This window comes from Portunus trituberculatus, chromosome 15, assembly GCF_017591435.1.
Source record: "Portunus trituberculatus isolate SZX2019 chromosome 15, ASM1759143v1, whole genome shotgun sequence".
Classification (NCBI taxonomy): domain Eukaryota; kingdom Metazoa; phylum Arthropoda; class Malacostraca; order Decapoda; family Portunidae; genus Portunus; species Portunus trituberculatus.
The window spans coordinates 15,914,303-15,926,721 of NC_059269.1; the positions used below are offsets into that span (position 1 = coordinate 15,914,303).

The 12,419-nt window shown below is 37.1% G+C and overlaps 1 protein-coding gene across 4 annotated transcripts in view; it reads right to left on the reverse strand.

Moving 5' to 3' along the window:
• The window catches only part of LOC123504113 (solute carrier family 15 member 1-like), a 39,925-nt gene that overhangs the window by 8,791 nt on the left and 18,715 nt on the right, over positions 1 to 12,419 (reverse strand). The window contains exons 1-13 of one of the 4 annotated variants that reach the window (XM_045254431.1): positions 11,626 to 11,895; positions 6,849 to 6,910; positions 6,623 to 6,701; positions 6,314 to 6,455; positions 5,877 to 5,972; positions 5,036 to 5,179; positions 4,751 to 4,878; positions 3,333 to 3,421; positions 2,820 to 2,984; positions 2,339 to 2,416; positions 2,028 to 2,198; positions 1,708 to 1,836; positions 1,239 to 1,379 (exon numbers count right to left, since the gene is read on the reverse strand). In XM_045254431.1, the coding sequence (XP_045110366.1) occupies positions 1,239 to 1,379; positions 1,708 to 1,836; positions 2,028 to 2,198; positions 2,339 to 2,416; positions 2,820 to 2,984; positions 3,333 to 3,421; positions 4,751 to 4,878; positions 5,036 to 5,179; positions 5,877 to 5,972; positions 6,314 to 6,455; positions 6,623 to 6,701; positions 6,849 to 6,910; positions 11,626 to 11,713 (1,512 nt within the window). In that variant the 5' untranslated portion in view covers positions 11,714 to 11,895. Of the gene's footprint in view, positions 1 to 1,238; positions 1,380 to 1,707; positions 1,837 to 2,027; positions 2,199 to 2,338; positions 2,417 to 2,819; positions 2,985 to 3,332; positions 3,422 to 4,750; positions 4,879 to 5,035; positions 5,180 to 5,876; positions 5,973 to 6,313; positions 6,456 to 6,622; positions 6,702 to 6,848; positions 6,911 to 7,277; positions 7,747 to 8,807; positions 9,285 to 11,625; positions 11,896 to 12,419 lie in introns of those variants that run through there. The other 3 variants (XM_045254433.1, XM_045254430.1, XM_045254434.1) reach the window with 3 other exon arrangements.

The window sequence follows — 12,419 nt, forward strand, 5'->3', positions numbered from 1 at the left end:
TCTCATTATCCACTTGGTCCATTCCGTTGATCAATTTATAGACTTGTATCAGGTCTCCTCTCTCCTTCTTTGTTCCAAGGTTGGTAGATCCATAGCCTTTAGTCTCTCCTCATATGTCATCCCTTCAAGTTCTGGGACCATTCTTGTAGCCATTTTTGTAGCCTCTCCAATTTCCTTATGTGTTTCTTTTTATGAGGGGTCCACACTACTCCTGCATATTCCAATCTGGGTCTTATTATAGTATTTATCAATTTCTTCATCATTTCTTTGTCCATGTAGTGAAATGCTACTCCAATATTCCTCAGCAAATTATATGTTTCTCTAAAGATTCTATCAATATGGCTTACTGGTTGATTGTTTTCTTCCATCGTCACTCCTAAGTCCTTTTCCTTTTTACTTTCTCCAGTTCTACTCCATCTCCCATCTTATAGATTCCCACAGGTCGTCTTTCACTCTTTCCCATTTCCATGACATGGCTTTTGTTCACATTGAATTCCACTTCCCACTTCTTACTCCATTCCCAGATCTTATTTAGGTCTTCTTGCAGTATTTCACAATCCTCCTTTTGCTTTATAACTCTGCACAGTTTTGTATCATCCGCAAACAAATTTATGTAGCTGTTCACTCCTTCTGGCATGTCGTTAATATAAATGAGGAAAAGTACTGGTGCCAATACTGACCCCTGTGGCACTCCGCAGGGGTCAGTATTGGCACTAGTACTTTTCCTCATTGCCAGAAGGAGTGAACAGCTACATAAATTTGTTTGCGGATGATACGAAACTGTGCAGAGTTATAAAGCAAAAGGAGGATTGTGAAATACTGCAAGAAGACCTAAACAAGATCTGGGAATGGAGTAAGAAATGAAATGAATCAATGTGAACAAAGCCATGTCATGGCTTTCTTTTTTTTTTTTTTGTGTGTGTGTGTGTGTGTGTGTGTATGTGTGAAAAGATTTACCACATGGCAGCCACAAATTTGCCAAGCTGACAATCAAGAGACAATCAAGTGTTATCCCAAAACACAGTACCCTTCCCTTTCCACTTCACTCCAAGCATTACTATCTCTATTTAAGCTATCAAATTTCTTGCTTTTGTTTAAAGATTTTCTCACACAAGTAAACATATGCAATTCAGTCACATTTGAAAAGTCTTCTAACTATGCATTTACTTATTTACCCCCCCAAAAAAACTGCACCACAATCTGAGGCATCCATTCCAAAAGAAGTTCATATCACTCACTGTCTTTTCTTGAAGAGTTACTCGATATGGATCTGCTTTGCCAACAATGTTTCCACAACTCCCAGCAACAAAATCTATTTCTACTTCAAATTCACTGAAGAGCATTCCATTTTCTGATCTGAGGGAGATATCCTTAGTTTGCTAGAAAAGAACAAAATACATTAATTACATATTTGAATAAAACATTGGCAGTTTATATTCAAAATAGGTGCAAGGTAACAAAAGATGTGCAGCTCATAAATCTATTGTTGTGAAGCAATTCATCAAAAATTCAGATGTAAATATTTTTTCTTCCATGTTCCAAATTTGTCAAGCCATTAAAAATAAAACATTTGTGTCCTTTCCATTCACTAAAACATCTAAATTATTTTATCAATATATGGTATGAACACTGAAAGTTCCATGTTCTTTGGTTTGAGATAATACAATATGTGAGTAACAAGTACAATTTCTTATAAATGGTACTCACATCATATTCATATTGTTTCATAGCAATGGTGTCATCAACCCATGATGGAGTGGCATTGACTTTGCAAGGAAGGGTATTGATGAGCATTACACGGGAGTGATCACTACTGATCGCAACAGGATAGGTGTTCTGGAAAAAAAATTAATAGATAAAATCAGGTATGGACAATATTCAAAATAAGGAAAAGAAAAAAGCTAAAGTACAAAACAAAGATTATAGAGAAGATAAAGGCAGAAAATTTTACATTAGTTTTCCTGGTAATATATAATCCTGTAATTGTCTAAATTTTATTACCTTTACAAAGTTACAACAATTATTACCTCAAGTTGTAGTTCCAAAAAGCCAGAGACAAGGAAAGCCACTCCAGCCAAAACACCGCCAGTGAACATCCTTGGTAGCTGTCGCTTTAGCAGGTTACAGTAACCCAACAAAGGATACACAACTCGGTCAAATAGGGGAATCATTAGCAGGATAAGTAGAGGATTTACCACCTAGAAGAATTAGAATTATATGTTACCTACAGTACAATGTAATATTACCTGAATATTATATATACATATATAGAACAGTTTGTGACAAGTTAAAAAGGTACTTATGGAGGAAATGAGGAAGATAATTAATAACTACAAACCTGCATCTGGTCAGGCTTCAGGACCCAGCTGCCAATGGTGCCATCCATACGAGTCGCCTGGAAGGTCCAACGTGAACCCTGGAAAATAAGACCATTGTCAAAATGCATTCATTAGTTCATTAACTTTCCTTTCATATCTTTGATAAGGCATGTGTAACAAGTTTTATTAAATGACTCATTGTAAGGGTTGTTACAAGAAGGTCACCACAGCTCTGCATGACACAAGGTATTCCCAGGAAGAAAAGATTAATTATAGGTTTATGTGGAGTAAACATAACACAGAACTTGTCTCAGTGGATGCAGTGGATACCTGCAAGCAACTAGTGAGCTCACTCCAAGCAGGAGTGTCAAGGCTTCCATTCCTGGCATTGTAACTTTATCTCAAATATTCATCAAAAAATAAATGAATTAACAAAATAATAATAAATTAATCAATCCATCAATCAATAAATAAACAATAATAACAAGATGAAGCACAAACCTGCTGATCAAACAGAGCCCAAAAGAAGGGCAGAGGAATGTACAGCACAAGCACCTTCAGCAACACCTTCACATCAGCTACAAGTTCCTCACCATACTTCTCCTTGGCATGATCCAGCCAGTGCTTCTTTCTGACATGAGTCCTGCGCTTCTTTCGTAATGCTTCCTGAGAACCACATTAATGTATACATCAAGAAACTGTAAAAAGTATTAAGGTAAAGTATTCTCTTTTTAATTACTGTAACCAAGTATTTACCTTCATTAAATGCCACAAGAGTCAGTCAGCTAATCTTATTTGAATTATAATAAGATACATAATTTTGCTTTCTCATATAAATAAGAAGAAAACAGCATCATAATTTTTAATTGTAAATGAATGGGATACTAAATAATTATCTAAACTATACTTATATACAGGTACATACATACTTATAGACATGCATACATATACCATAATACAATTACTATAAAATACTATAAAAGATAAAAAACTGGAATTAAAATATATACCTACCCTAATGCAACCGCTGACTTCTTTTAAAATTGTTCCTTGAGGAGGCACGATCTTATATAGCCGAGCCATATAGCCCAGGACCAAGATCACTACAGACCATGCAAAGAAACAAACAAGACACACTTAGTCATGCAATAATCAAACAGCACTCACCTATGATAGCAGCAATTCAAACATTAATAGGAGTTCTTACATGCCTAATAAAGCAAATTTCAGTGAACAGCAAATTGGAAGAGATAATGAGAATGGTCTGGTCAGGAGCAAAAAATGAGTAAGGTTGGGATGGAATGATAAATGTTAAATAGTAGTGAAATTGTTGATAGGTGGCATAAGGGAGTGAATTCTTCTTCTGTAGTCAAGACAATGTTCAAATGTAGAGTGGGATAAGATCATTGTTAATTAGAAAAAAATATGAAATGTAGCTCACAGAATGCACTCTTGAGGAATGTTTTTCTTCTGATAATTTGGTTAGTCAGTTACCTCTTCAAACTTATCTCTCCTGACAGAGAAAAATGTTGAATTTCACTTATAAAATGCATTTATAAGATGAACAAGTTTTGCTATGATAAAATGGCTGAGGTCAGTTGCATTAAACAAAAAAGTTATTTAAACTTATCTCTGGAAAAGATGAATAAAGAAAAAGGAGACTTTACTGAATATAAAATCAATAATGTTGATTTAATTTAGGATACTTCCATGCTAAGATACAAAATCTGTCAGACAAATGAAACTTTAAAATGTGAATTAAAGGCAACCCACCACCATTATGGATGTGCACCTAAGACTTACCAAAAGGCATTTAATCGTCTGGATTATTACACTACCTTCTGGAGGTAACATTTTGTAATATGAAAGCCCCAACACGAGCACAACTGAAGAATTGACAATAATTGTAAAACATGTATGTGAAGATACAAATAGATATAGATTATAATACAAACTTCAAAACCAGTTTCCATAAGTATAATGCATTAATACTTGCTTTTTAACAAATCAGTAAGTTTTCAGTGTCCCAAACTGTTTTGTGATTTTACTTTAATGATATAATTTTCACCCAAATATGAGTAGTTCACAAATATTCAAATATGTGTTCAATGAATTTATGCATTTGAGGCATTATACAATACATGTAGGACTAATCACTCATTTCTACTGTGAATCAAGCAAGGCTAGTGAATATTGTTTCTCACAACAGATCACAGCAAGGTTACAAAAGCAGCTGCTCTACAAGGCCATAAAGAGTGCACTTCCAAATCAATACACATCCTGAGATGAAGTAGGAATATTGAGTGTTTTGGGCAACATGAAGAACATAATAGGTGTAATGCAGTGATTACTATAATAGTGATGTTATAAGTTTCCAAGAAACCATCAGCATGAAATCTATACACAATACATTAATAAGAAACTGTACTTACAGAGAGCAACAAACATCAGGATTGCAGGAACACCAAAGGCCAGGGAATAACAGTCGTCCCCAAAGCATTGCACGTCGTCTCTCAGGATAGGCGTGATGAAGGTGGACAAGAGAGATCCAGCATTGATACTGTAAGTAAAATAAAGCAATGCAGTAAAAAATATTGTTATAATCTTTATGCCTCTAATCCTCAACATAGTTTTAATACTAGTATTACTGTATTCACATACTGAACTGAAACCAGATAGTGTACATCATCTGATAAACTATTTTGTAAGATACTTACCTGAAGTAAAAGACAAAGAAGAACTGAGTCAGCTGCTTTTCTTGTTGAGGAAGCACAAATTGGTCTCCTCCAAAAGCTGACACACATGGCTTGATACCACCTGTGCCTAGTGCTATCAGCAGCAGCCCCAGGAAGGCTATTACCCTGAAGATGAAGAAAACAGATATTGTATATATATATATATATATTTTATTTTTATTATTTTTTTTATTTATTTATTTTCTTTATGTTATGGCCTATAGCACCTGTAGGCCTACTTAAAGAGTACGTATAGGAAGCACTGTTCAGCTTCCACCTATTAGTGGCACAGGCAATTTCATTTATAGTGGCACCCATATTAGGGCCCATATCACCAACCAAGTGCATCTTTGGTGTAACCACCTAGAACCTGGGAATCATGGTGACATATAGATAACTTTAAACCACTTGACAAATGGCAAAGTTTCTAAGGGTGTGTGTGGTGGGATTCGAACCTACGTGTGGATGTTTGCCCAATCCCACGCTCACCACCTTATCCACTACGCCACCACCTCCCTAATATGTACATAAACAATGGTATGCATAGTTGCAATAGTCTAATGATTAGAAAATGAGAAGATGTTGAATGAATGATTGATGATAATAATAATAATAATAATAATAATAATAATAATAATAATAATAATAATAATAATAATAATAATAATAATAATAATAATAATAATAATAATAATAATAATAAGAAAAGAATAATAAAAATAATAATGACAATAATAACAATAATAAGAATACAGGTAATTAAATCAAATGGTAACATTATAAGATCCAAAGAATGCATATCTCAAACTTGCACACAACTTACTTTTCTACAGTTAAGTCAAAAAATATGGGAGACACGGCAGAGATGGAGAGGACAGCATTTCCAAACACATAGATGATGGATATGTAGAATATGGTCCTGTGGAACAAATTAAGTAAATCAATGGTATATCATGATTAGAAACCATACACAACTATACTTAAATTCTGAAGATATAATGTATACTGTATTTTAACTCTCTCCTATTCTCCTTTAAAATATAGTTAACTCTGGAAACCTGAGCTTGAATACTTACTTAAAATTAACAACTACCATAGAATGCAAGTGAAAAAAAACAACAATGTAAGATGGATTCTAATATACAATTTATGTTGTGATTATGAAATTAATGAGGACCATCATGAAGCAAAAAAGTATATCATGTATACATATTATGAAAATATCTGATCTACTGACACAGTAAGATCAATGAGACATACTTGAAGCGGCCCAGCCAGGTGTCAGCAATGATGGCACCCAGAATAGGGGTGAAGTAACACAGCATGGCCCACACATGGTAGATGACTGTAGATGTATCTTCATCAAATTTTAACTGGTTGTGGAGGTACAGGATGAGGATGGCTGCAAAGGAAAGTGTTATTTGTTGTCATCAAATAGCAATTTCTTCAGTAATTCTTTGTTGTGGATAACAGTGTTGGCAAAGTCTTCACAACTATGTAACTTTAATCCAAAGATTCAGGTTATCAACATAAAAGGAAAATACATCACTGCTGATAAATCACTCTCACCTTTCATGCCATAATATGAGAATCTTTCACAGAATTCATTGCCGACAATGAAGAACACCGACTTTGGATACTTGACTTTCTGTACAGAGAACAAAAAAAAAAAAGTTAAGCCTGAGTTGATTCTGCATATTAATGTAGTTTTTTTCTGAATAATTTTCAGTGTATTAGTGAGATACTTAGACAACTGTCACCTTCCATCTCAAGGGACAAAGGGACATGCACTCACTTCCTCCGTGCTTTGCTCCACATCACTGTACTTCTTCTCATCATTGCCAAGGAGCTTTGTTGCTGCAAGAAGAGACAGAAAAATTAGATAGATTAAGGGAACAAAATGAAAATAAAAAAATTAACAGCTAAAGATGCAAAACTGGGACACAGTTGAACATAACAGAAAATCAAGCAGGAAGACTCTGTCAGATCTGTAATATAGCTAGTCAATGAAATACTTGCATGAAACTTAAGATACAACACACACACACAGAACACACACACACACACACACACACACACACACACAGAAACACACACAAAGAGTAGGGTTATTATGTACATACTCAACAATTCAGGTCCTCAAAAATAGTATAAAAAGAAAAAAAAAAAAAAAAAAAATACAATGCAAGTAGGATGAATTGAGAAACAGACAGGAGGACCTTACACTCCTTTATGTTATAGATGTTCCACATTTCCTCTTCTGTATCATCCTCCTCATAATCATTTTCCTCAAATTCTGAGGAGGCCAAGTCCCATTCCTCGAATACGCCCTCACTCTCCAACAGAGGACGATACATGTGCTTGGACCAACACAGGGACACAGACAGACACAAGGGGTGAATTTAAGCAGGAAAAGGCCACACACAAGGAAAGAAGAGATGCAAACAAGAGGGTGTGCTTATCATCTGTTGTGTGTGAGGCAAGAGTTAGATGTGAGCTGGGAAGGTATGCAGGGTAATCAAACTGAAGCAAACAAAAATTGACAATATATGATAATTTGTCACTCCCTACTATACAGATTATAATAGTTAGGAAGAAATTTGACTGTAAGAGAAAGTTTGCACAGACAACAACAATCTGAATTATCCTATCCCATGAGTAATTTACTTTCACTTCTTTCGATGGTGTGGCAACATAAATTCAAACTTCTTCTTAATAAAGTGATACATTTCAGAGTATTTATGAGCTATTACAACACTACAAAAAGTTAATGAACCACATCAAAAGAAGTGTTCAGTTCCTCTTAGTGGAAACCCATTCATCCAAGATTATTAGTGGTATGCAGAGAGAGAGAGAGAGAGAGAGAGAGAGAGAGAGAGAGAGAGAGAGAGAGAGAGAGAGAGAGAGAGAGAGAGAGTGTGGAGAATTGGCCAACACAGCAGGGCAGGGGCTTCAGCTAAGTGGTAAGGTGTCAGTGGCAGTGAGTAAGCCTAGCATGAAGGAAGAAGATAAGAGGGTTAGTGTCCCTGGGTGGTCATGGTCTGGCAGGGAGCGAGGCGATGGAATCAGGGAGGATGAGACACTGTATGGGGAAGAAAAATGGGCATGGACTACATATACAAGCAATAATATATGGGTAAACAAAGATAGCATCATTTAATCTCCTATAAAGGTTGATGCACATGCTTTCAGGCTGACAGGTAGTATTTAGGAGCATGAGTTCAAATACTGGCCATAATCTGAGGTTAGGAGAGGCATCCAATGTGATTAACAGTTCTCAAATGGCAAAAAACAAAATCTATTATGACCCACTGTTATGGCCCTAATTAATAGAAAAAGAAGGTACGAAACAAGCCAAGTAAAAGCTTCTTTCTATAAACTGTCCAGGTGCTTACGTTGGAGTTAAGGATGCAGTGACTGTTGCAAAAGGAAGAACATGGATTACTTAGGTGATGGTGGTGGTGGTGGTGGAGGAAGTAGAAGCAGAAGTAGAAGTAAAAGTAGAATAATACAGTAGTATCAAAATCAAGTAAGGAATAAAATCAATCTATTCATTCATTTAGTCTCTCTCTCTCTCTCTCTCTCTCTCTCTCTCTCTCTCTCCAACTAAACAAACATGCAAGCCAAACATACAGCACATGTGTCAATAAAAGTGAAGCCACAGCTGGTTTTCACACATTAAAACGTGAGAGAGAGAGAGAGAGAGAGAGAGAGAGAGAGAGAGAGAGAGAGAGAGAGAGAGAGAGAGACTTACCATCATTCACTATGTTAAAATGACGAACCATGACGATGACAAGTAACTTCAAAACTCACTCCTTCCCAGACTCTTCTCCTTTACTTGGCGCTTACTGATGACGACACGTGTACACCCACACACACACACACATGCCGCGTCCTTGCCTAACTTTTACGACTCACAAAACGCGAGTAATGAACGGAAACATATGCATAAATCGATTCCTATTCGCGCTGTAGGTCGTTAAGTCAAAACCCGAAGGAGAAGAGACGGGTGGTTTTACACAAAAGCTGACCACTTCATATAAATCAGCACGGATGGTCAAATTTCGCAGTGCAAGAGTGAAGATTATGTCGGTAGGCGTGAGTATGCGTGTGGGTGGGTAATAAGGTTGTTGGATGTAAGCGCACGGATCAGTTTGTGTTAATATCTTCAAGGACGTGTTAGTGTTTCTACTGTACACTGCTTGCACAATCCTGACCGCCGTTCCACGCAATACTGCCCCACCGTAGCCACATGACGACGAGAAATAATGTTACTAATCATTACAGCTGCGACCTCACACCTGTCGCATCTACTACACACTTGCGCCAGAGAGAGAGAGAGAGAGAGAGAGAGAGAGAGAGAGAGAGAGAGAGAGAGAGAGAGAGAGAGAGAGAGAGAGAGAGAGAGAGAGAGAGAGAATGAAGAAAAAAAAATCAACACAGATCACTTAAAGACATATCAAACCACTAATGAAAAGGAATACAAATAGAAGGTATCTGTGAATATATCCAAGGCAGAAAATTACCATCAGTACAGCCAAGCAAAGCAGATACACAGGTAAGCAACACTAATAGCAACACACGCATCGGAAGCTTTTAGTCACAGAACGAAGGCTTCAGGTAACACAATACAATGATAAATGGATGGATTTAGGATTAGCAACACACGGATGGATGGTCAGAGGATTTTAGAGGATATCATACGGCAGAGAAAGGGCCAAGGAAGGGAGAAATAATCACATTTTTTAAGGGAATTGTATATAAGATCAGGTAACAATATGAAACGTGTGTGTGTGTGTGTGTGTGTGTGTGTGTGTGTGTGTGTGTGTGTGTGTGTGTGTGTGTGTGTGTGGACATGAGCCATTACAAGTTCTAATGAGATAGTGTTTCAGGCGAAGGATAAGGAATGCACGGGAGACATAACTAAATAAACTAAATACGGTTCTCTCTCTCTCTCTCTCTCTCTCTCTCTCTCTCTCTCTCTCTCGCATGTAAGAATTCAATCAGTATAATACATTATCTACATTTATCAAGGGAAATATCACAGCGGCTCATCATCATTTCAAGGCGATATTACAATTTCTCGCTTATACAACAATTTCCTTTAAACACTCCACTGATAGGCAGCTGAGTGGCCCGTGTACGTGAATAAGGAGATAAGAGCATCATTTACACCACACCGGCCCTCCCTGTTATCTTGAATTATTACACAGAAACTCACTTGAAAAAACACACTAAAGTCACTTATCTCATCAAGGCGACAGGAAGATTATAACCATCACGCTTACTGTGTCTAATCGTCCGCTATAAAAGCTTCGTAAAATGAATGTTATGTAGTGGAAATCATAAGATGCGACATAAATAACTAACGAATAGATAAAACAAATGCAATATAAATCAAACACGTATAAAACTTTGAACATTACTGCTGATTTTTTTTTTCAGTGTATCATAGCTACTTTATCTGGTGCTAAGTAATAATACAAGGCAATAAAGTATAGAACTACAGTAGCGTCGCTCCCTTCATTGCTGGTCAACACTCCTCGTGACAGTTCTCCCATCCTTTATTCGCAATACGTAAAACTCGATGCCTTCACAGTTCCCTCGTGTATCACTGATGGTGGTGGCTCATTATAATCCCTCTTACGTTAACTATTTTTCTATCACTTGTGTTTTGTGGTATATAGTAATTAGACTAATGTTTCGTAAAGCCCGATGCCTTCACAGTTCCCTCCCTTGCATTAACTAATTTTTTAACACTTGTGTTTTTTGGTATAAATCAATTAGACTAATGTTTCAAGGTTCACTGCATTTCAAGAACTAATAAGAGAGTTTGAACATTATATTTAGTATCTGAATAGCTTAGTTGTGTGGTTCATACTCATGATATACCACTGATATATCTTTTTTTCACCAACAATTTTCCCAGTTTAGATGCACAGACGACTGTTGGAATATAGGAAAAACTGGCACAGACGCAAAACAACAGATCCAGGCACTGTGTTGATTTCCATTAGGAAGTACACAATGAAGAGACTAGAAAGAAAGCATCTCTGAATTTGTGAATGACTGATGCCCGGATGCAGTGTGTGTGTGTGTGTGTGTGTGTGTGTGTGTGTGTGTGTGTGTGTGTGTGTGTGTGTGTGTGTGTGTGTGTGTGTGTGTGTTTCTATTTTGGCTTTTTTTTTTTTCTCCAAGTTGGTGATACTCATACAGGTACATCGACTTTTGATATACTTTTGTTTTGCTGTTAATATGATGATGTATTGCGTCTTTATTTGGAGATCCGAAAGCAAATAATCAGTAATAGTAAATAAACAACTACAACAATAATAACAACAATAATAACAACAACAACAATAACAAAAACAACAAGAGTGATAAGACACAAGCTACATTAAAAGCTTCACACCTGCCTGATATCTTGCGTCTACCTCATGTCATCGCGACCGTGAGACAATTCTGGGGCTTGGCTTTCATAGTGCAATAAAACAACTAGAAAACTCGACTTTCGTATTCTCACTTAACACACACACACACACACACACACACACACACACACACACATTTACCTTTGGGTTGTGGCACCACCTGAGTTTCTGGCACTTCAATGTTCCCTTCCACACCCGCCTCCTGCTGCTCCTCCATGTTAGGCGGCATGGTTCACCCCTCTCAGCCTAACACCCCTTACTCCCTTTATCACGCCGCGCCAATAGTCCAAAAATGTCTAAGGTTTACCGTAAGAGAAAAGGTTAAGAAGCGCAATGGCGGAGTGTCAGCAGCGTTTGGTGTGTTTGGTATCGCGGCGCGGAGGTGAGTGTGTGAGGCAGGCAGAACCCTGTGTTAATTAAGCGCGTGGCGGTCAAGACGGTACCTTATCTCAGTGTCTCGACGTCGCTACCACAAAAGTACTAGAGATCGTGATGATGAAATGTTCCTATCACGTAGCGGAGTCAGGGAGCCAATTTAGCGGTGGTGAAATAGATAGGTTAATCCCCACGGACCAGGGGCTTACACAGGGAGCCTGAGTTTGTTTGGTATATATGTTGACAACCCACCAACCACAGCATGAGAGCACACGCAGTTCACAGTACATGTACGCACATACGATAAGATCATATAGTAAAGTCTTTAATTCCGTGTTTTCACGACCTAATTCCACTAAGGACATACCGTTATTGTGTTTTATTGACTTACGTATTTCCTTTTCTCATTCTGTTTATCTTTTACTCGTGAAAAGCCGTTTTTTTTTCATCGAAGAGATAACCAGTGTTGTCATCATTCTGAAACACGCTGCTCTCTCATCACGATTGTTAAAAAAAAAAAAGTATATATATATTAACAGGATTTTCAAGTGTTTCTCTTA